Raw genomic sequence first — 21,962 nt, 5'->3', positions numbered from 1 at the left:
AATCATGCTTGACTAACCTTCTGGAATTTTTCGAGGATGTGACAAAGAGGGTGGACTTGGGAGAGCCTGTGGATGTGGTGTATTTGGACTTCCAGAAGGCCTTTGATAAGGTACCACACGGAGACTAGTGGGCAAGATCAGGGAGCATGGTATTGGAGGTAAGGTGCTGACATGGATAGGAAATTGGTTAAGAAATAGGAAACAAAGGGTTGGGGTAAGTGGGTCTTTTCAGGATGGCAGGATGTGACGAGTGGAGTGCCGCAGGGATCGGTATTGGGTCCTCAGTTGTTTGTAATTTATGTAAATGATTTGGATGAGGGGATTATTAATAACTTGAGCAAATTTGCAGATGACACGAAACTGGGTGGCGGTGTGGGGTGTGAGGAGGATGTCAGGAAAATGCAGAGGGACTTGGACAGGTTGGGGGAGTGGGCTACTGAATGGAAGATGACGTTCAATATAAGCAAATGTGAGGTTATCCATTTTGGGGGCAATAATAGGAAAGCTGAGTATTATTTAAATGGAGACAAGCTAGGGAGTGGGGAGGAGCAAATGGATCTGGGAGTACTTGTTCACCGGTCACTGAAGACTAGCATGAAGGTTCAGAAAGCTGTGAAGAAGGCTAATAGCATGTTGGCTTTCATAAAGAGGGGATTGGAGTATAGGAACAGAGACGCCCTTCTGCAGTTGTACAGGGCCCTGGTGAGACCCCACCTGGAGTATTGCGTCCAGTTCTGGTCTCCAATTTTGAGGAAGGACATACTAGCTTATAGAGGGTGTGCAGCGCAGATTTACAAGGTTAGTTCTAGGGATGGCGGGGTTGACATATGCTGAAAGGCTAGAAAAACTGGACTTGTATCTGATGGAGTTTAGAAGGATGAGGGGGGACATGATTGAGATATACAAAATTATCAGGGGTATAGACAGGGTGAAGTCGGATTACTTGTTCCCAATGATGGGGGAGACGAGGACTAGAGGGCATAGTTTAAGAATACAGGGTAGGCCCTTTAGGACGGAGATGAGAAAACATTTTTTTACCCAGAGAAGTGTGAATCTGTGGAATGCTCTGCCACAGAGGGTGGTAGAGGCAGATTCGCTGATTATGTTCAAAAGAGAGTTAGATAAGACTCTAGTGGACAAAGGAGTTAAGGGTTATGGGGATAAGGCTGGAAAGGGGTACTGATGGTAGTGATCAGCCATGATCTGTAAAATGGCGGTGCTGGCTCGACGGGCCAAAGGGCCTACTCCAGCTCCTATTGTCTATTGTCTAAATCATCAATATTTTGTTCATGGCATTTTTTGTGATTTGGGCTGTGATTAGTTATTCTTTGCTCTCTTGCAGAGATTGGTCCTGTCACTGTCACTTCGGACCCAAGGAAATTCCAGAGGGTGCTCCGAGACCTCTATGTGCAGGTTGGTGATGAGTTTGCTTTGACCTTTTAACAACTCTTTTTGACTTCAAACCTTCTCAAGACTAGATTGCCTCAGAGTTAGACAAGAAAATCCACAAATGCAGGGGTTGAATGCAATACACAAAAGTGGAGAAACTCAGCAAGACACACAGCATCAGAGGAAGTAAAAGACAAGGGGCTCAGGCCCGAAATGTTGACTGCCTTTACTTCCTGTGTTGGGTGACCTGCTCAGTTTCTCCAGCACTTTTCAAGATTTCCATAGTGAGGTCTGGTACTAATTTGTAATGGGTTTTGTTTTTGAAACAATGGCACTTGAATTGTTTGGATGGCAATGTGAGAATGAAATAGTTGGGATATTTCCAATGAAAATGGAGACTTATATTACATATTAACTGGGGATTGCTCTGAAGTGCTTTACAGGAAATCAATGTGGTCAAGTAAGGAAAAATATAATGAATTATAACTCTTGCTTTTGACATTGGATGTGTTGAATTTCATTTATTAAAGGTGCATCTGATTAGAAAACTCTTCATGATAAAGGACCAGAAAGGGTAAAACTTTACAATAAAACTCAACTGAACAAATCCAGTGCAAATACAAAAAAAATGTGTAAGTAAAGTTCTGAGGTGGCCCCAGGGTCCTCTAAGACATCTCGTCTTCAAAAATATTTATGCCCTCATTAGTTGGATTTTCCCTCGGGGCTCTGAAATGAATATACCTTTCCAAGTTTGACTTTAGGAGGGTTAATATTCTTAAAGCATCTAAAATCTTACTTTTGAATATAAGTGGGAGAAGTCCTTGACAGCACAGCTCTTTGGGAACTGTGTTAGTGCACTTCCAGCTGTTTCTGTTTCTCAGGTTGATATTTTCACTTATTAAAGCAAGGGATGTTAGTGCTGTCGGACACAGTGTTGTCATCAATCATTCCTGGGCTGAGTGAAACCCCATTCAATTGGGAATGAGGGCCTGTAAACATGATTAAATGTCTGATTCCTGGCTGCGCATCAGAGGTCACAACTGTCTTATAACAAGTCAGTTTCAGCCTTGGTTATGGAGATTAAGGGCATCTTGGTGGTCTGGCTCTGTCCTTCCGGAATGTTGAGTCTGTGTAGATTTATTTTATGTAAGTGTTAGATTCAACGTTTCTCGAACTGCTTGAGGAAAATCGGATCCTAGCCCTCACTGATAATGGGGAGAACACTAACTATTACCTCTTTTGCTTTCATTTATATTGCTGCTATATTGATTTTCGACAATTCTTTTCCTAGGAGTACAAATGCCAAGTTATCGTAGAATTTGGACCTAGTTCCATGGATAGGACCTGCGTTTTGATTTGTGGTTGATGTGTAGTTGTGACTGAACTTGGTGTTGTGTTTTAGCCATGGAGCACCACACCGCACTCCTCACAATCTCTTGCTTCAACAGACATGCACAAAATGTTCAGAGTGCTTGCTGTGAACCCAAGACTGAGAATAATTGTTGAGAGGGTTTATGCAGGCATCCAGTGCCTATTGAACATATGGCTTACTTCACAATGAATAGAATTAGGTTCTGCAGCAGCTCAGACATTAATGGCAATGGCTAGCAAGGTACTGAGGTTCAATAGGTTCTCTGGTTTAAATCTAGCCAGTGGTGTGGAGAGTGATCTTGAGATCTAAATTATTCAGCAGACTCTCTCTCCTGTGTACATGGATTTTGGAAGGGATGGAATAGGGCTCAGTTGTAATGGTTTCAACATCCTTCACAAAGTGGGCTCACTCATGTGCTGACTAGCAAACTACGAGCAAAATAAAGTCAAGTTATTAAACCATTAAAGTTACATGAAGTGCTAATCTATATTAAAAGGATGAGTTGTTCATTTGTTTTAGAAGTCAGGGAAATAACATTACAGGTTGGTTCATGCTGGCTTTTTCCTGTACAGGGAACATTTAAAGTTGTTATACATAGACTCTCAACCCCCTTGGTTGCAATAAATTATCAACATATGGTTGAATTATTGCTGAATTCCATTTTTATTTCAATAAGACCACAGGAAAGGCAGATTGTGTTGGATGTTCGTTCAGCAGCCAGGAGCTTTGTAACTGGCAAGGGCTCAGAGGAAAGGAATGGGGGAAAATCCCCTAAAGAAATGGATGGATGAATTAATAAAGTCAGTTACATCCCAGCTGCAATGTGGAGAGGGGAAAGTCCTCTTGTCTATAATTGTTCTATGACATACAAGCAATGGTCAGGAGCCAGAATCTGCTGTAACCAGTGAATGGACATCATCGAGCACCTGTTGAAATCAGCTGGCACATTTAACTTCCGTTCTTGGGTGCAAGTCACCGTTAACAAGACATCCAAACCACACCCAATTGGGCATTCTGGACCCATGTGTCTGAATCAAATGGAAGGGTTGATAAATGAATCAGAGACTTTGATACCAAAGAGGGAGGAAGTATAATTGGATTAGGAGCGGGAGAAGGCTGCATTTAAAAAGAAATCCAACAACGATCGAAAGGAGATTTGCATATAATCTTCCGCATTGAGGATTTGTTTGTAAGTATTAAAAAAAAATCACAATTTAAAACTGTATTTGGATGCTATTTTTATTACGTGTAATTAGCATCTGGTATACAATCACATGAACATTACTGGCTTCAGCACACTTCAATGGCACGTTGGACGGTAGATATCAGTTACTTGGAGTTAACAGTGACTCAAAATCCTTCAGACAGAAACTTATAGATTTTTTACCTTAATCAAGTATCTACACTTATCCAAAGTTGTTGTGTGATTTGCCCAAGCAACAATGAATAAATAGTCTGAGCTTCATGAGCATTTTGACAGAAAAACTGTTGCCCTTGTTTGTGTACTCGTTGCTAGGATGATTACAATTATAGCATTAGAATATAAAGTAATTGTTTTCAGTGGCTGATTACATGGGCCTACAAGCAGATGCCCATTGATGGAATTAACAATTAGTTTCTCGGTGATTGTAAAAGGACAGCTCAGAAAGGCACATTCCAGGCTGCAGGTATACGTGCTGAGGGATGCACTGAGGCTTGGAGCAACCAATGTGAGGGTGCTGTGGGGAAGGAGCACAGTCTAGAGTCCTCCAATTATTGGGCATTGATGGACTGAGAATGAGGGGAAGCAACAGAGAAGGGAGAAATCACAAGGTGCCACATTGGTGGTAATGGTGTTGTGAGAGAACAAAATTAACAATGTACATTGATGAGAATATATAGATATTATGGGTGTTTAAAAATAAACTTTAAATGGTTTTCTTTTTTGCAAATAATGTATTGTGAATAAAGTATCTTTTTGGTTAATAAGAAAAATTACATAATGGAACATAACCCACAATGTATGTTGTCCCCATGACTGTGTTGGAGGGGAATGCAGATTTGCAATGTGTGTGAAGAAGGATGCAAGGGTTCTTGTCACGATTCATCCCCAGCAGCAGTGTGACAGAGAACTCTCTGATCTTCAGGCTGTTCTTAGGAACCCACCCAGTGCCAGACATTCAAAACTGCTGGAAGACCATCAACTTGGTGAAAGACACATCAATGTGCCTGAAACCTGTTGGTCTTTCAGTGTACGGAGATGTTGGTTCGGGAATGCTGCAGGATGGCACGTTCCAGGCTGCAGGAGTACATGATGAGGGATGCACTGTGACTGAGGGTGCTGTGGGGAAGGACCACAATTGAGAGTCCTCTCATTACTGGTCACTGAGGGAAAGTCCCCCAACCAACAGAAATGGCAAGGTACCACAGTGGTGGTAACAATGTACATTGATGGGCATGTATAGGATATGACTGACATTATGAGTGTGAAAAGATTTTGAATGGTTTTCTTTTTTGTAAATAATTTATTGTAAATAAAGTCTATTTTTGGTTAAAAATTACATAATGGAGTGAAACCTGCAAGTCTGCAGATTCTATGATTGTAAAAACACAGAAATGCTGGGGGAACTCAGCCGGTCTCTCCACACCCATAGAAGGTAAAGATAAGATGCATAACTGATGTTTCGGACCGGAGCCCTTCTTCAAGGTAATTTACATGATGCTCATGAAATACATCAAAGCAACTGTGAAGAAGGACACCAATGCCTCTACTTTCACAGAGGTTGGAAGAGATTTGCCACGTCATTGAGTATTCAATCAAACTTCTACAGGTGCACTGTGGAAAGTATACTGACTGGTTGCGTCACAGCCTGGCTTAGGTACTGAGGCACCCAGCAACACCGAATGCTGCAGAATGTGACAAACCTAGCGAAGTCCATCAAAGGCTCAGACCTCCCATCCATTGATGACATCTATGTGAGGCATTGCCTAAAGAAGGCAGCCAATATAAAGGGCCGCCATCACACTGGTCACATTCACTGCTACCTGCAGGAAGAAGATACAGAAGTCTAAAATCCAGCATTTCCAGGTTCAAGAACAGTTTATATTTACCAGCTATCAGGCTCTTGAAGCTTCTGTACTACCTTAACCCAAACCATAAACTAGTCCAGGATGACCAAGAGATTTATTTTTACTAATGAATGTCACTTTTTGGTTCCTGCACTAACTGCAATTGTGAATATTTGTCTATCTTTTTATTTATTTTTTTGTTGCCCCATATTGTGGTAATATATATGCCATTGTAATTGGCATATCTTATGCACCAGTTTCCCTGCAGCAAGCAAGAATTTTGGTGCATCTGTACATTGTACTTGAGTATGTGACAATAAACTCACATTGCAAAAGTTAATCATTTCCATGTCTCATTTGGGGTTGGACAATAACTGCGGTCTCGCCAGTGATGTCCACATCTCAGAGTCATTCATCATGGAAACAAGCCCACTATCTCAGCGCTGGCTATCATCCACCCGTATATTCTAACTCTACATTATTCTCCCCACAGCCACTTTTATTCTCAGCCACTCCCTAACAAACTTGAGATAATTTACAGTGGCCAATGAAGTGTTATGAACCACGCATAACGAGCAGCAGAAGGCAATGAACCAGACAGTGTTTAATTTTAAAACACTAATTTTATTTCTAACTCTTAAACTATAGTCTCAACTTTTAAACTATCCTTAGCACTAAATCTATCCCTAGCTATGTGCAGATATCTAGTGTATGGGTGTTTGTGTGTGTGCGCAACATACCCAAACCATTACAGTCCAGGCCGAAATCTAGAAAGTTACTTAATGGTTCAGTCTTTCAAATTCAGCATTGATAAGTAGGACTTTGACATTCGATGCCCAGAATTAATGTTGAACTGATGGAGAGACTGGAGTTGTCGCTGCTCCAGACTCACATATTCTTCTTGCATTGCCTTTGAAGAAATGTCCAGCTACAGGAGGTGTGGTCACAACACTCCTGGTCCTTTTGTAGGTGAGTCTCAAACTGGGTGGCCTCCACGAAGCTTCCAAGACCCTGGCACAGGCCTCTCCAAGTAACTTCACTGCTAGTCACACTTAAAATGAAACGGTCTCTCCAAGTGACTTCCACTATTAGTCACAATCAAAATGAAGCACTTTACTTCCCAAAAAACCCTCCTGCCACAGGTCAATGCACCGAAAAGGCCCAGTCATTTACAGAGCATTCTTTGCTCTGAATTCCATGACATGGCTGGCCATAAGAGCTGCTTCAAAAGGCTATTTTCTCTCCAGCAGTCAGAATGGCTTTTCCTAACAAAATCAAAATGTCTTACAAATGTATTGAACCTAGACAGACTGTGACAAGCCTTCCCTTAGTTCTTCCAATGTATCAAATTGCCGCTGGGCTGTGACTTGTGTTGCAATGGTGTTTGTGTGAAATGTTGAATGTTAACTGTGACCATTCAGTTCTTGTATACAGTGATAATCTCATTTTACGAAAACGAGAACTCTCAATAGAAGCCATGTCTTTTGGATGTGGAAGGAGACTGGAGTTCTGGAGGAAACCCATGTGATTACAGTGTGAACATGCCAACTTCATGCAAGTAGCACCGCAAATCTGGATTGGCTTCAGGTTGCTGGAACTGCAAGGGAGTAGCCCTAATGGCTTTACCTCTCTGTCCCTCATGAATGAGTAAATTACATTTCATGAATGAATAAATTAATGAAAGAGAAATAACTCAGGAAAACTCAATGAGCTTTATGGTTAATGGAGTACTTTATAAACTTTGATTACTGTTGCAATGTAGGATTGATTGAAGAAAGAAAAGTGAAATCCTCAACTGAATTACCTTCATCAGCACCTGGAAAATGAACTAAAGACAGAGGCAACTACAAGGTGCAATGACTCAGTGACATTGCCAACATTCCCCTTCACCAGGATAAAGTGCAGTGTTCCTATTGAGGGAAGTGATTAGTACACATTTCCTGTTATTATTAGGGATAATAAGTGGGAAGAAAAGATTGAAAATAGTGCAATACAATTTTAAATCACTCAGGAAAATAATATTACTGTAAGACTCATTTCCCTAATAACATGATTGAATTTCCTGAAACTTTGAAGAGATAATTGAAAGAAAAACAGCCTTTTTTAATTATTGCAGAAGTGCAGTGTACCTCAAAGTGGAACTGTCCAGGAGGGATTTACTGGAGTTGGTAAATCAATGTTGGTTGGTGGGATTTGATTTCCTTTGGACTACACGACTGATCTGCGAAGTCCTCTTTCTTAAATTTGAGTGGGTCATAGTCCTAGAGTTGCATGAACCTGCAGAGAATGTATAAACTCTTTATGGTGGATTGGAACGCAGGTTGCTGGTGCTACAGAATGTGCCTTCAGCGTATGTTGGAGGAGGCCAGGGAAGGGAGGACCAAAACCCTGAATGATATTGAAGATGAAGATAATCCATCGAGAGTTTACACACATCGTATTCCACATATCTAAGGACCTGACTGTGCATTAAAGAATGCAGAAAGAAATCCTTGTGGGTTAGCAAGGGGGATGGAGGCTTGATCAGATAGAAAGAGAGAGAGAAATTTAAACATTTGAATGAATATGGTGGTTAAATAATCTTTGGTGGAGAAGACAAATGCCATGCAATAACGTCAGGGACCAAGGAAGGAGTGAATCTGCTACAAATAGTAGTAATGTTACAGCAATGTTCCTCAAACATGAGGAATCTATTATTTCCTTGCTGAACTTTTATTTAAAAAAAAGCACATCAAATGGAATTTTAAATTAAAAAAAAAAGCATATTTTGTCAATTTTAAACTTTCTGCTGTACCGTAGTTAAATTGCGACATGGTCTAGGCTGAAATACAAGTTCTTGAAGGTTTATAGTGGATTATGTGAAATTTCCTGGAGATCCTGCTCTGCACTTATCTTGATTGAGTTTCTAGGAGTAGTTGGAAATCTTTTGCATGAGTCCACCAGCATCAGGAAAGGCTGAGGATAATCCACTCTAGTGCAAGAAAAGTTAGTTATTTCCTGCAGCTGGAACACATTTTACTACTCCACATCTTGTGGGAGCAATGCTAATATATATTTGACTCTCATTAATAGACATACAAAGTGCCAAATTCAAACTCAAGCCTCTGCTGTTTTCTCTGAGCTACTGTTATCAGTAACAGCTCCTCTTTAGATACCTTGGATCCTGTCGTAAATGCAAGTTATACTTTTAGCAACAGAAAATTCAGAGAAATTCAAGAACTGCAGTTGCTGGAACGTTGCACAAGCCAAGAGAAGCTGGAGGGATTTGGAGGGTCAAGTAGCATCCGTGGAGAGAAATGAACAGTCAACATTTCGATTGGGGACCCTTCCTCAAGATCTATTTTGGCTCTTCAGTTGCCGCAGGGCTAATTAGATTGCTAACACAAACAGAAACCGTTGGATGTATACAAGTCAGTATCTGGGACTTACATTATTTTACTTGTTTGCAGGGTGGAGGTGACTGCCCTGAAATGAGCCTCAGTGCTATAAAAAGAGCCCTGGAGGTATCGCTCCCCAGTTCCTTCATCTATGTCTTCACTGATGCCAGAGCAAAGGATTACCAATTGACCATGGATGTACTTCAACTCATTCAGGTGAAGCAATCTCAGGTAAGCAGGGTGGAGAAATGATCAGAAGCAGGTCCAGAGATGGGGTACTGAATGGACATTGAATTTTCTGCTTTCCAGGGACAAGAAATACTCTTGCTCGTAGTTGGAACCCTCATTGCAATTGATGGTTCTTCTTCGCAGTATATGTTGAATGTGTAGCATATGCCTTATGATCTACACACCACTTGAGTGGTGTAGTCGGAGTGAGCAGAGCAAACAAGGCTTTAGCAGCTTGCCATTTGACTGAGAGATTTAGTGTGTTCCTTCTACCATGTTCATTATAAAGAACATACCTTGTGTGTGAAGGTAAAGCACAGATTTCATATCTATGGTGATACAACCACTGGACTGTTTGTGACTGCCTGCGCCTGTCCAATTCCTGCCTGCCTACTGTAGGGGGAAACCCACTGTACCTACAGGGAGGTAACCCGGGAGGCTGGCACCACCTACTCCCTACCAATCACCAGCCCCATATAAAGGCTCACGCCGGCCCTTGGGTAGGAGTAGAGCACATGGAGCCAGAAGGGATACTGAACCTTGTGTGCAAGTTTCAAGCTAATTAAAACCTTCATACTTTGAGCTTGTTTGTTCGCACTGCAGCACGTCATAATTTCATTAGCTTAAAACTTGCACACAAGGTTCAGTATCCTTTTTGGCTCCATGTGGATGTAGTCGTCTACATACTGGAGGAAGAGATGGATGCAATGCCATTAGTATAGGTTCATTTGGGAAGATCAAAGGAGTTCAGAAAGCCTATAAATAGGTTAAATTTATAAACAATATATAAATTAATTAAAAAGGGTAAAATAGTATAGTGTATGTCAATATATGAAGTATGATGGATGTGGACTTGTAGTGCAGTTAGAATGGAATAAGCAAGGTATCTATATCAGCAGATCTCCATGTAGCTTAGTGTTCGATTAGATTTCTGACACCGTGCCTATACATTACTAATGATATACAATCCATCACTGGTTTTGTGGCAGAAAGCCTCAAGTCTGCAGGAAATGTTTTGTCTTCACATTGATTATATTGGAACAAGCGAGACTTCGAAATACATGAGGAATGCCTATGGTTTGTTTAAAAAAGAGTGGTCATATCTCCAGGTTCCCTGTTCCATTGTTCATTTTCAGTTGATAAATTATTTCTTTCAAAATTAACATGACGATGCTGGACTTTGGAAATATAACGCTCCATGGATGTAATGGATCAAATGGCAGCCAGCATTTGATGAATTCTCTCTGAAAACTTCCCCAAGTTCTACCCTGCAGTCTGTGCTCTCAACTGAGTTTTAACAGTTTGTAGCAGAACAGGATATTTCCAGTGCTACATGCTCAATATAAAAAAACTCAGATTGATTGAATTTACATGGCCTTTACTACTCACATTTAATTAAACATAACAATTCACCTCTTACATGTGCAGAATGCAGACAAAGATTAATCATTTGTAGGGGAATCAGATTGACTATAGAAAACCTGTTTCTATCCAATTTACAAGTCAAACTTGCCTTATTTTTATTTTACACATTAAAACTTTCTGCTATTCTTTAGCTCCATCCAAACCCCTGCACTTCCCAATCCCTTTCCCCAATTCATTTCTTATCATATGTTAAGGAAGCAAACGTATGTGCTATTGTAAATGTGACAATAATGTATATACAATGGCTTGATAGCCATTTACTATCTTTTAAAGAAGCATGACTGACCCTCAGGTGTCTAGTAACTAGAGCTGAAAGAATATTGTGAGTGGATTAAAACTACTACTGCTCTGACCTGTGCAGGTGGTATTTGTGTTGACTGGAGACTGCGGGAACAGAGGCCACCCAGGGTATCGGGCCTTTGAAGAAATAGCTTCAACCAGTTCAGGTCAAATATTCCATCTGGACAAGCAGCAAGTCAATGAGGTGAGTGGATGTAACCTTTTTTTGAACATTTTTTTTACCAGAGGTATGGCTGCAGGGCACAAAATAAATTCCTTAAAACCCTGGAATGTGTATTATTGCTCCTTGACAATGTGCTCAGCTTGGTCACTGAATAAGCAGCTTGAATTTCCATTCCCTGGAGGAGTAAACAGTCATAACCCTACTCTCACTGGTACTGATGCGATACAGTGCAGGAAATTGAACTGTGGACCTTCTGGTTAATATGACTAGGCTCCACTGTGTGTTGCTTAGGAAGTTTAGTGAATGTCTTTTATAAAGCCAATGTTATCAGCAAGAAACCTGTGCCCGCCTGCTTTCTCCCCATGTCACGGTCATGCTCAGCAGAAATGGCTAAGACTACCATAATTCAATCCCAAATGTTCTGAAGGTGTTGGCATTGTGTTGGTCAAACTTGCTTCTCTCAAGCTCTTCATTCAAAAGCTGGGCTTGATCCTGTTTTGTAAATGCTTATCTTTGTGTATGAATTACCACCAACAACTTAAAATGAGAGGCTGTTAGGATCCTGTGCTTCACGAATGCACACTGCTCTAACCTTTGTCAGCAGTGCCTCATTCAACACCATTTAGGTCCTAGGAATGCACACAGAGACAGATGTCTAGAGCTGCTGGAAGTCCATCTGCTGACCGGCAGATACCAGGCTGGAGGGGTATGTGTTGAGTGACACACTGAAGCTTTGCACAGCTGATGTGAGGGCATTGTGGGGAAGGATCACAGTCTAGAGCAGTGGTTTTCAACCTTTTTCTTTCCACTCACATACCACTTTAAGTATTCCCTATACCATCGGTGCTCTGTGATTAGTAAGGGATTGCCAAAGGTGGAACTTGGATGGAAAGAAAAAGTTTGAAAACCACTGTTTTAATCGTACCTAATTGACTTGTTATGTGTACGATTTCCTAACTCCAAAGGAAATGGGCCAATGACAACTTTTCTCAAGCAAAATATTTAACTAACATTGGGTCTAGTAGCAGTGATTCTCAGCCTTCCCTTCCCACCTTAAGGAATCCCTTACTAATCACAGAGCACTGATGGCATAGGGATTACTTAAAGTGGTATGTGAGTGGAAAGAAAAAGGTTGAGAACCACTGGTCTAAAGTCCTTCTGTTACCAGGAATTGAGGGGCTGAGACAGAAGGAAAGCCCCTCAAACAACCTAAGAAATAGCAATGACTATGTGCCACAGTAGTGGCAATGGTGTAAATAGAGAGCGTACATAACAATGTACAATGGTGGGAATGTATGGGTCTGATGCTAAGAGTGTGAAGAGACTTTGAACGATTCTCTTTTTTAAATAATTTATTTTTATGGGAAAAAAAAATCATGGTTATAAGTCAAAAGGCTTTGTGTTCAGGTCCTGCTCTAAAACCTTGTGTAGAAGTAGAATCAGATACAGGTACTCCCCGACTTACAAACGTAATTGGGACTGAAGAATTGGTCGTATCTACTCAAAATGGACATAAGTCAGAATTTTTGCCCGCGTGCATGGAGTACCCAAGTCTTAAAGCAAACTTTTTAATCAAATGTTGTATTTAACAAAATATAACAGGGATACAGGCCATATCAGAGCCAAAATGTGCACACGCACTTTGTTAGTCGGCGCCCCGGGTTCCATAGGGTGGGCATGGCCATCTTTATTCCTGTGCGCATGTGCGAATCTTCGGTTGGCGCATGGGTGATGGGTTTGTGTATTGGAGTTTGGTTGGCGCATGCACAAGAGTTAAGTGCCCTGATGATATTGAATTTGCACGCTTTATTGATCTCGGCCTTGCAGATACTCAACATCTGAACATCCAGAGAGGATTGAGAATTGCAAAGATTTGCAACTTTTTTGAAAAAAATAAATTTAATTTTCTTTTCCTCCTAAATGACCAACGATTATTCTGAGACTTTGGCACCTTCTTTTGCAGAGATTATTGCTGTTGTGAGTTGCTGAAGTCCTTCTAGTGAAAGTGCACCCATGCTGCCGAAGGTTGGGGAGTCCCAGATTAATACTGGCAATGATGAATGAATAGGTCAGATTTCAGAATTGGTGAATGCCTTGGAGGGGAATCTGCAGGTGGCGGTGCTTATGTGTCTGCTACCCTTGTTCACCTGATGAGAGAAGTCATAGATTTGGGAGATTCTGTGGGTTACACCTTGATGGATAACTTCCATTCACACCTGAACATTTAGGCTACTCTCAGTCAGGGATGAAGAGCTGGCATTCCTATCTAATGGGTTGGTTAATTGAGTTGTGTTCTGCAGCTGAATTTTATACTCAGCTGAAGATTTTAAGATCAAAGTGACTGTCATTTTTCTGTATTACAGCAGTGCCTAAAAAAAATTGGTTGTAAAACATTGTGAAACAAGAAAGACTGAAGATGCTGGGAAACTGAATGCCAGAGGAACTCAACAGGTCAGGTGGCAATAGATTGATGATGTTTTGGGCTGATTTCTGATGAGGGTCTTTGGCCTAAAACATTGAATAGCTATTACCTTCCATAGATGATGGCTGACCCACTGTGTTCCTCCAGCATTTTGTGCAAAACGTTGTGAACATGGGTGTCAACATCTCCAAGGATCTATCCTGGAACCTCCACGTTGATGTAATCACAAGGAAGGCTTGCCAGCAGCTATACTTTGTGAGGTGTCTGAGGCATTTCAGTATGCCACCGAAGATGCTCGTAAACTTCTACAGGGGTACTGTAGAGAGCATTCTGGCTGATTGCATTACTGCCTGGTATGGAGGTGCCTGGTATGGAGGTGCCTGGTATGGAGGTGCCTGGTATGGAGGTGCCTGGTATGGAGGTGCCTGGTATGGAGGTGCCTGGTATGGAGGTGCCTGGTATGGAGGTGCCTGGTATGGTGCCTGGTATGGAGGTGCCTGGTATGGAGGTGCCTGGTATGGAGGTGCCTGGTATGGAGGTGCCTGGTATGGAGGTGCCTGGTATGGAGGTGCCTGGTATGGAGGTGCCTGGTATGGAGGTGCCTGGTATGGAGGTGCCTGGTATGGAGGTGCCTGGTATGGAGGTGCCTGGTATGGAGGTGCCTGGTATGGAGGTGCCTGGTATGGAGGTGCCTGGTATGGAGGTGCCTGGTATGGAGGTGCCTGGTATGGAGGTGCCTGGTATGGAGGTGCCTGGTATGGAGGTGCCTGGTATGGAGGTGCCTGGTATGGAGGTGCCTGGTATGGAGGTGCCTGGTATGGGGGTGCCTGGTATGGGGGTGCCTGGTATGGGGGTGCCTGGTATGGGGGTGCCTGGTATGGGGGTGCCTGGTATGGGGGTGCCTGGTATGGGGGTGCCTGGTATGGGGGTGCCTGGTATGGGGGTGCCTGGTATGGGGGTGCCTGGTATGGGGGTGCCTGGTATGGGGGTGCCTGGTATGGGGGTGCCTGGTATGGGGGTGCCTGGTATGGGGGTGCCTGGTATGGGGGTGCCTGGTATGGGGGTGCCTGGTATGGGGGTGCCTGGTATGGGGGTGCCTGGTATGGGGGTGCCTGGTATGGGGGTGCCTGGTATGGGGGTGCCTGGTATGGGGGTGCCTGGTATGGGGGTGCCTGGTATGGGGGTGCCTGGTATGGGGGTGCCTGGTATGGGGGTGCCTGGTATGGGGGTGCCTGGTATGGAGGTGACAACTCTCAGGATAAGAATAAACTCCACAGGGTGTTAACTTGGCCTCCAACATTACAGGTATCAGACTTCACTCCATTGAGGACAACCACATGAGGCAATGTCTTTAAAAAAAGCAGCCTCTATCCTCAAAGACCCCCACTACTTCACTCTGCTACCGACAGCTTCTTCTCCACTGCCATCAGATTCCTGAATAACCAATGAACAAAAATAAAACTGCCGTACTTATCGTGCAGCATTATTTTCATTATTATTTAATTTTATTTTTTATAGTAATGTTGTAAGATGGTTTTATATGAATATTCACACGAAGATGCTGCTGCAAAACACTGAATTCCATGACAAGTTCATGATAATAAATCCTGATGCTGAAAGATAATATTCAAAAAAGAAGCTTGTCTTTCTTTAGTTTATTTCAGATCAGGTACTTATCCTAAGTATGAGCCTGAGAGTTTATTGTCATATACCATGTACAGATGCACCAAAATTCTTAATTGCTGAAAAGGCTTTGTTTTAACCACTTTCCCTTTTTCCTTTTCAAGTGAGTAATTCTCTCCAACAATGGTCAATTCAGAGGATTATTTGGAGACAGAGATGTAGGTTGGGATTGCCTCATACATTGTTACATTCTGTTTGCTTATCAAACAGAGCTATCAGACTGGACCTGACAGCTCGACTGGGGAAATGGGGATAGGAATTAAGATTAGGGTGGTCAGTCAGTCCTCTTGATGGGCTGGTGGAAGGGAATCTCTTTTACCCTTTCAGGATCAGACACAGGCACCAGACAGGGTATGACAGAGAAAGGAAAAGATTTTCAAATAATCAAGAATGAGGAAACTTGGTAGAAAGCACCTCCATAACAATTCAATTGGAGACAAGGAAGAGAACATGATTAAGCTGACTAATGTGTTGGAAGAGTTTGTGCTGTTCTCTGTTTAATAAGTAACCTTGACCACAGTCTGAGACAGAGCCAGGTTTTCTCATTATGGATTTAACAGCAATAGGTTTGACATCTGGAGGAGATTATACTTTAACGAGGGCTGTTTTTTTCCCTTCTTCACATCAGCAGACTTTCCAGGCATTTAAAATTCATTATGGCAATCTCAGCTGGGATCTGCTGCCATGTGGAAGCTATTTCACATCCCGAACTAATCAATCCCCATTCAGGGACTTATTTGGAGTCATCCATGGTAATATTTGAAAGAATAAATTAACAAACATTACTGATTGTCCCATTGGAAGTCAGTGTTTGAGAACTGTTTGAGCTGTTGAAAGTCCAGTTGGTGTTGGTCTTCATAATTATTCCAGTTCTCATCTATTTTACTATTTAATACAAGTCAATAAAGGAGAGCTATGGTGCATCCAGAAACCTTGTAAAAACCCTTCCCCACCATTTTAGGTGGCACGGCTGCCGCAGCAATTAGCACAACACCTTTACAGCGCCAGCGATCGGATCTTGGGTTTGAATCCTGCACTGTTTGTAAGTAGTTTGTCTGTTCTCCCTGGGTTTTCCACGGGGGCCTCCAGTTTCCTCCCACCATTCGAAACCTACCCGGGGTGTAGGTTAATTGGGTGGCATGCACTTGTGGGCTGAAATAGCCTGTTACTGTGCTGTATGTCTAAATTTAATTTAATGCAGTTAATTTGATTTAATATTCCATCCTAAAGTAATAGCTAGATCCATCAGAGTATAATCTAACCTTCTGGAATTAGACCTTCTCCTTACCACTGCACTCTCCTTTAGAATATACAGCACAGCACAGTACAGGCTTTTCAGTCGTCGATGTTGTGCTGACCCATGCATTCCTTTAAAAAAAATTACTAAACTCTTCCTACCCTATAAACCCTCTATTTTTCTTCCATCTGTGTGTCCAAGAGTCTCTTAAATGCCCCTAATGTTTCAGCCTCCACCACCATTCATTAGCAAGGCCTTTGAGGCACCCACATCTCTCTGTATAAAAAACAACTTTCCCCCTGATGACTCCCCTAAACTTCTCTCCCTTAACTTTGTACATGTATCCTCTGGTGTTTGCTGATTCTGCCCTGGGAAACAGGTGCTGGCTGTCCACCCGATTTACGCCTCTCATAATCTTGTAGACTTCTATTGTCTCCTCTCATCCTTCTTCGCTCCAAAGAGAAAAACTCCAGCTCTGCTAACCTTGCCTCATAAGACTTATTTCCAATCCAGGCAACATCCTGGTAAATCTCTGCATCCTCTCTGTAGCTTCCACATCCTTCCTATAATGAGGTAATCAGAACTAAACACAATACTCAAAGTGTGGCCTCACCAGAGATTTGTAGAGTTGCAACATGTCCTCTCAACTCTTGAACTCAATTCTCCTATTAATGAAGGCCAACCTACCACAGGCCTTCTTAACTATCCTATAAACCTGCGCAGTGGCCTTGAATGATATATGGATTTGTGCTGCAGGTCCCTCTTCATCCACACTCTTAAGTAACCGACCATTAACCCTGTTCTCAGCCTTCTTGTTTGTCCTTCCAAAATGCTTCACCTCACACTTATCCGGATTGAAATCCATCTGCTGCTTTTCTTCCCAACTCTGCATCATGTCTATACCCTCTTCTAATCTTCCACAACCTTCAGCTCCATCCACAACTGCTCCAACCCTTGTGTCATTTGCAAACTTACTGTCCCATCCTTCTGCCTCTTCATCCAGGTCAAAATCACAAAGACCAGGGATCCCAGAACAAATCCTTGTGGAACTCCATTAGTCATTGACCTCCAGGCAGAATACTTTCATTCTACTCTCTGCTTTTTCCCTACAAACCAATTTTTTATTCACACAGCCAAGGTTCCTTGGATCCCGTGCCTCATGACTTTCTGATCAAGACTCTCATGGGGGACCTTTTTAAATTTAATTTTAAAAAAAATTTAGACATGATAACAGGTCCTTTCGGATCACGACCCTGTGCTGCCCAATTAGACCCAATTCACCTACATCCCTGGAATGTTTTTTTGAAGGGTAGGAGTTAACTAGAGAACTCGGTGAAAACCCATGCAGATGTGGGGAGAATGTACCAACTCCTAACAAAACTCTGGTCCTGATCGCTGGAACTGTAATGGCATTGCACTAACCGCTACGCCAACTGTGCTGTACTAAATGCTTTACTAAAATCCATAGACCACATCTACCTCCCTACCCTCATCAATTTCCTTTGTTATCTCCTCACAAAAACTCAAATAGACTCATGAGGTGTCAACTTCCTTCAAAAAGCTATGCTGACAATCCTTGAGTAGAGTGCTCTTCTCCAAATGTCCATAGATCTTATGCTTAAGAATCCTCTCCATTAGTTTGCACACCACTGATGTAAAACTCACTGGTCTATAATTTCCAAGATTCTCCCTATACCTATTTTTTAAAACAAAGAAACCACATTTGCCATTCTCCAATCCTCTGGCACCTCCCCGGTAGCCAAAGAGGGTTCAAAGATCATAGCCACTGCCCCGGCTAACTCTCCCTTCACTTCCCACAACAACTTGAGGTATATCATACCCGGTCCTGGGGACTTATCAATCTTGATGTTTTTAAAAAGATCCAGCACCTTCTCTTCCTTAATCTCCACATTGTCCAGCACAAAATCCTGTTCTATTCTGACCTCACCCTGATTCAGATCCTTTTCTCTTGTGAATACTGAAGCAAAGTATTAATTTAGGTCCTTCTCAACCTCCTCAGCCTCCAGGTACACATTGCCTCCTTTATCCTTTAGTGGCCCCACCTTCATTCTCATCATCCTTCTTCACATATGCATAGAAGGCCTTGGGGTTCTCTTTAATCCTACATCCTTCTCATGCCCCCTTCAAGCTCTTCCAAGTCCTTTCTTAAGCTCCTTCCTGGTTAAAGTATTACTTCTTATGAGCCCATCCTGTTTCCTTCTTATATCTAATGTACGCTTCCTTCTACCTCTTGACTAGTTGCCTCACCACGGTTCCCTTTTTCCTGTCCCATTGGGACAAATCTATCCTGAACCTTGAACAAGTGGTCCTTAAATTTCCTCCTCATTAGTTTTGTGCATTTACCTTTAAACATCTGTTTTCAATTTACTCTCGATAGTCCCTGCCTCATCCCGTCGTAATTATCCCTTCCCCAATTAAACACTTCCCCAATTTGTCTGCCTTTATCTTTTCCATAGCTATGTTGAAGCTCAGGGAGTTGTGATCACTCTCATCAAAATGCTCCCCCATTGAGATGTCCACCACCTGAGCAGGTTCATTACCCACAATTAGGTCCAGCCTGTCCTCTCTCATCGGCTGGTCCACAAACTGCGTCAAGCATCCTTCTTGAACACACCTGACAAATTCAGCCTCATCTAATCCCTCTAAAAGTCAGGAAGTTCTAGTCATTATTAAGGAAGTTGAGGTCTCCCATAACAACGATCCTCTATTTCCTGCACCATTCCAAGATCTGCCTGCTTTTCTGCTCCTTGGCGACCCAAGGGCTACTTGGGGACCTATAATCATCTCCAAGTATAATGATTGCACCTTTCCCATTTCTGACTTCCACCCACACCGTCTCAATGGAGACTCCCTCTTCAGTGTCCTCCATTTCTATAGCCGTGATTTTATCCTTGAGCAGTAATGCTACTTCCACCACCACCTCCCCCCCCCCCCCCACTTAGAACACATAGCATCATGCTTTTGACCTTCAACCCTGTTCTCTGCACTCTCATTCTGGTTCCCACCCTCCTGCCAAATTAGTTTAAACCCCCAGCCCCCAACAGCTCTAGTAAACCTCCCCTTGAGGATATTGGTCCCTCTCCAGTTCAGGTGCAGCTTGTCCTTTTTGAACAGGTCAGATCTTCCCCAGAAGAGATCCAAATGATCCACAAATCTGAACTCCTGCCCCCTGCACCAACTCTTCAGCCATGTATTCATCTGCCACAGTTTCCTATTCCTAATCCTACCCTCTCTGGCATGAGGCACAGGCACCAATCCTGAGTTTACCACCCTTGAGATCCTGCTTTTTAACTTCTTTCCTAACTCTCTATGTTCCCTCTTCAAGACCTCATCACTACTTCTATCTACATCATTGGTCCCCACATGGACCACTACATCTGGCTGCTCTCCCTCCCCCTCCAGAATGCTGTGAACTCAATCAGAGACATCCCTGACCCTGGCATCTAGGAGGTAATATACCATCCGAGAGTCTCGATCTCATTTCCTGAACCGCCTAGCCAACGGGTCCCCAATCATCATAACTCTCTTCTTTTCCCCTTCCCTTCTGAGCCATGGGACCAATCTTGATGCTACAGACTTGACCACTACAATTAGTCTCTGGTAGATCATTTCTCTTCTCCCCCCCCCCCCCCCATATCCAGAAAGGTATACAATGTTGAGGGGAATGGCCACTGGGGTACTCTGCTCTGTCTGCCTATTCCCCTTCCCTCTCCTCATGGTCACCCATCTACCTGCCTCCTGACTTTTGGGGATCACTGCCTCTGCCTCCTGAATAATCCTGGGTTCATCGAGCTCCATATCCCTAACTTGGTCCCCCAGGAGCTGCAACTGGATGCACCTCTTGCAGGTGTAGTTGTCGGGGACAATTGTGCTGACCCAATTTCCCACATGCTGCATTCCACTACCCTAGCTGTTGTCTTCATTATCTATTCCTAGTTTACATATGAAGGTCTTGCATTACTGGAAACAAGCTTGTCCTCAGCCTCTGCTCGCCGATGCCTCGTAAACCAAAGCCTCTTTGTCCCACTCCTATCCTCAGCCTCTTAAATTCTAGCTGCTCCACTTGAGCATCCCCTCTTTTTAATTTGTCACTGCCCCTGATTTTATCTGTTGTACTCATTCCCACCAATTACTGTTCTGTTTAACCCTTAAATTGCCCTCCACTCCCTTTTTAAACACACTCACCAAAGCTGGTTCCCAATGCTCACCGATCCCCCGAGTCTGAAGCTCCTTCTCTCATGCGACGATCCCAAAATTACTCCCTTGTGCCGTACAGGTGTCTACCTGATTTTCGACACCCCTGAAGAAGGGCTCAGGCCCAAAATGTCACTGCCTTTTACTTCCTAAGGATGCCATGTGATCAGCTGAATTTCTCCAGAATTCTTATGTCTGCTTCACTATTTGCCTTACTCTTTTACGGCTTCTTAATTGGGATACATTCCTTTCTGACTGCGAACATCATTTCAGCTTTTTACGAAGTATTCACTTGTTTCAAACCAAAGGTAATAGGTAAAGAATCATGCTACTTCCTACACTAAATGGACAATTGGGCATCCAATTAAGTACAGACTTTAACACTTATGAGTTAGTCCATGGGATTTGATTACATGTTCTATTAACCCATTGAAGTGATCTCTGATCGCTCTTAAAATTTAAAAAAAAATTAAGAAATAAAGCCTGGTAACAGGCCATATCAGCCCATGAGTCCCCGCTGCCCAATTCCACCCAATTAACCACACCCCCAGTACATTTTAAATTCTAATATTTCCAAATCTTTTGCTTCCTCTATATAGCAATGCAAAGCACTTGTTTATCACAACGCAGGCCGCATGTGAGATAGTATTGCTTTTTTTCCAAATCAACATGAAAACGTGAAATTCATCAATTACATAAAAGAAGCATAATCTTATCATTCAATGTTGATTTTGAGGAAGAAAAGAAGCAAGAAAAAGAAGCCCTCACCCTGCCCCCTCCCATTCACCCAGGGGGAAAAGAGGAGAGAAATAGTCAATAGAATTGAAGAAAGAAAAGAAGAGACCAAAAAAAAGGTTTAATTGGATTCATCAAACTCCTGCCAAGGGACAAATATTATGACATCCAAAATCCTAGATGGTTCCTGGATTCAGGAGGCCAAGGGCAGGGGGGTGGGGGAGAGAGCATCCTTAACAATCTACACCTATCTGTTGAGATATGGACTCCTAATTGTTTGAAATACTTAATATTTTTTCCTAAGGTCATAAGTAATTTCCTCCAGGAGAATACAAGCATATATTTCCACTTTCCAACAGGTCATATCT

General features: G+C 42.6%; 1 protein-coding gene across 1 annotated transcript in view; it reads left to right on the top strand.

Annotated features, from left to right (window-relative positions):
• Positions 1 to 388: 388 nt before the first annotated feature.
• The window catches only part of LOC138753503 (hemicentin-1-like), a 349,996-nt gene continuing 328,422 nt past the window's right edge, over positions 389 to 21,962 (top strand). Inside the window, exons 1-4 of the mRNA XM_069916635.1 lie at positions 389 to 419; positions 1,343 to 1,413; positions 9,259 to 9,417; positions 11,201 to 11,323. Of these exons, the coding sequence (XP_069772736.1) occupies positions 389 to 419; positions 1,343 to 1,413; positions 9,259 to 9,417; positions 11,201 to 11,323 (384 nt within the window). The remainder of the gene's footprint in view (positions 420 to 1,342; positions 1,414 to 9,258; positions 9,418 to 11,200; positions 11,324 to 21,962) is intronic.

This window comes from Narcine bancroftii, chromosome 1 (assembly GCF_036971445.1).
Source record: "Narcine bancroftii isolate sNarBan1 chromosome 1, sNarBan1.hap1, whole genome shotgun sequence".
Taxonomy (NCBI): domain Eukaryota; kingdom Metazoa; phylum Chordata; class Chondrichthyes; order Torpediniformes; family Narcinidae; genus Narcine; species Narcine bancroftii.
This window is presented reverse-complemented; position numbering and strand designations above follow the sequence as displayed.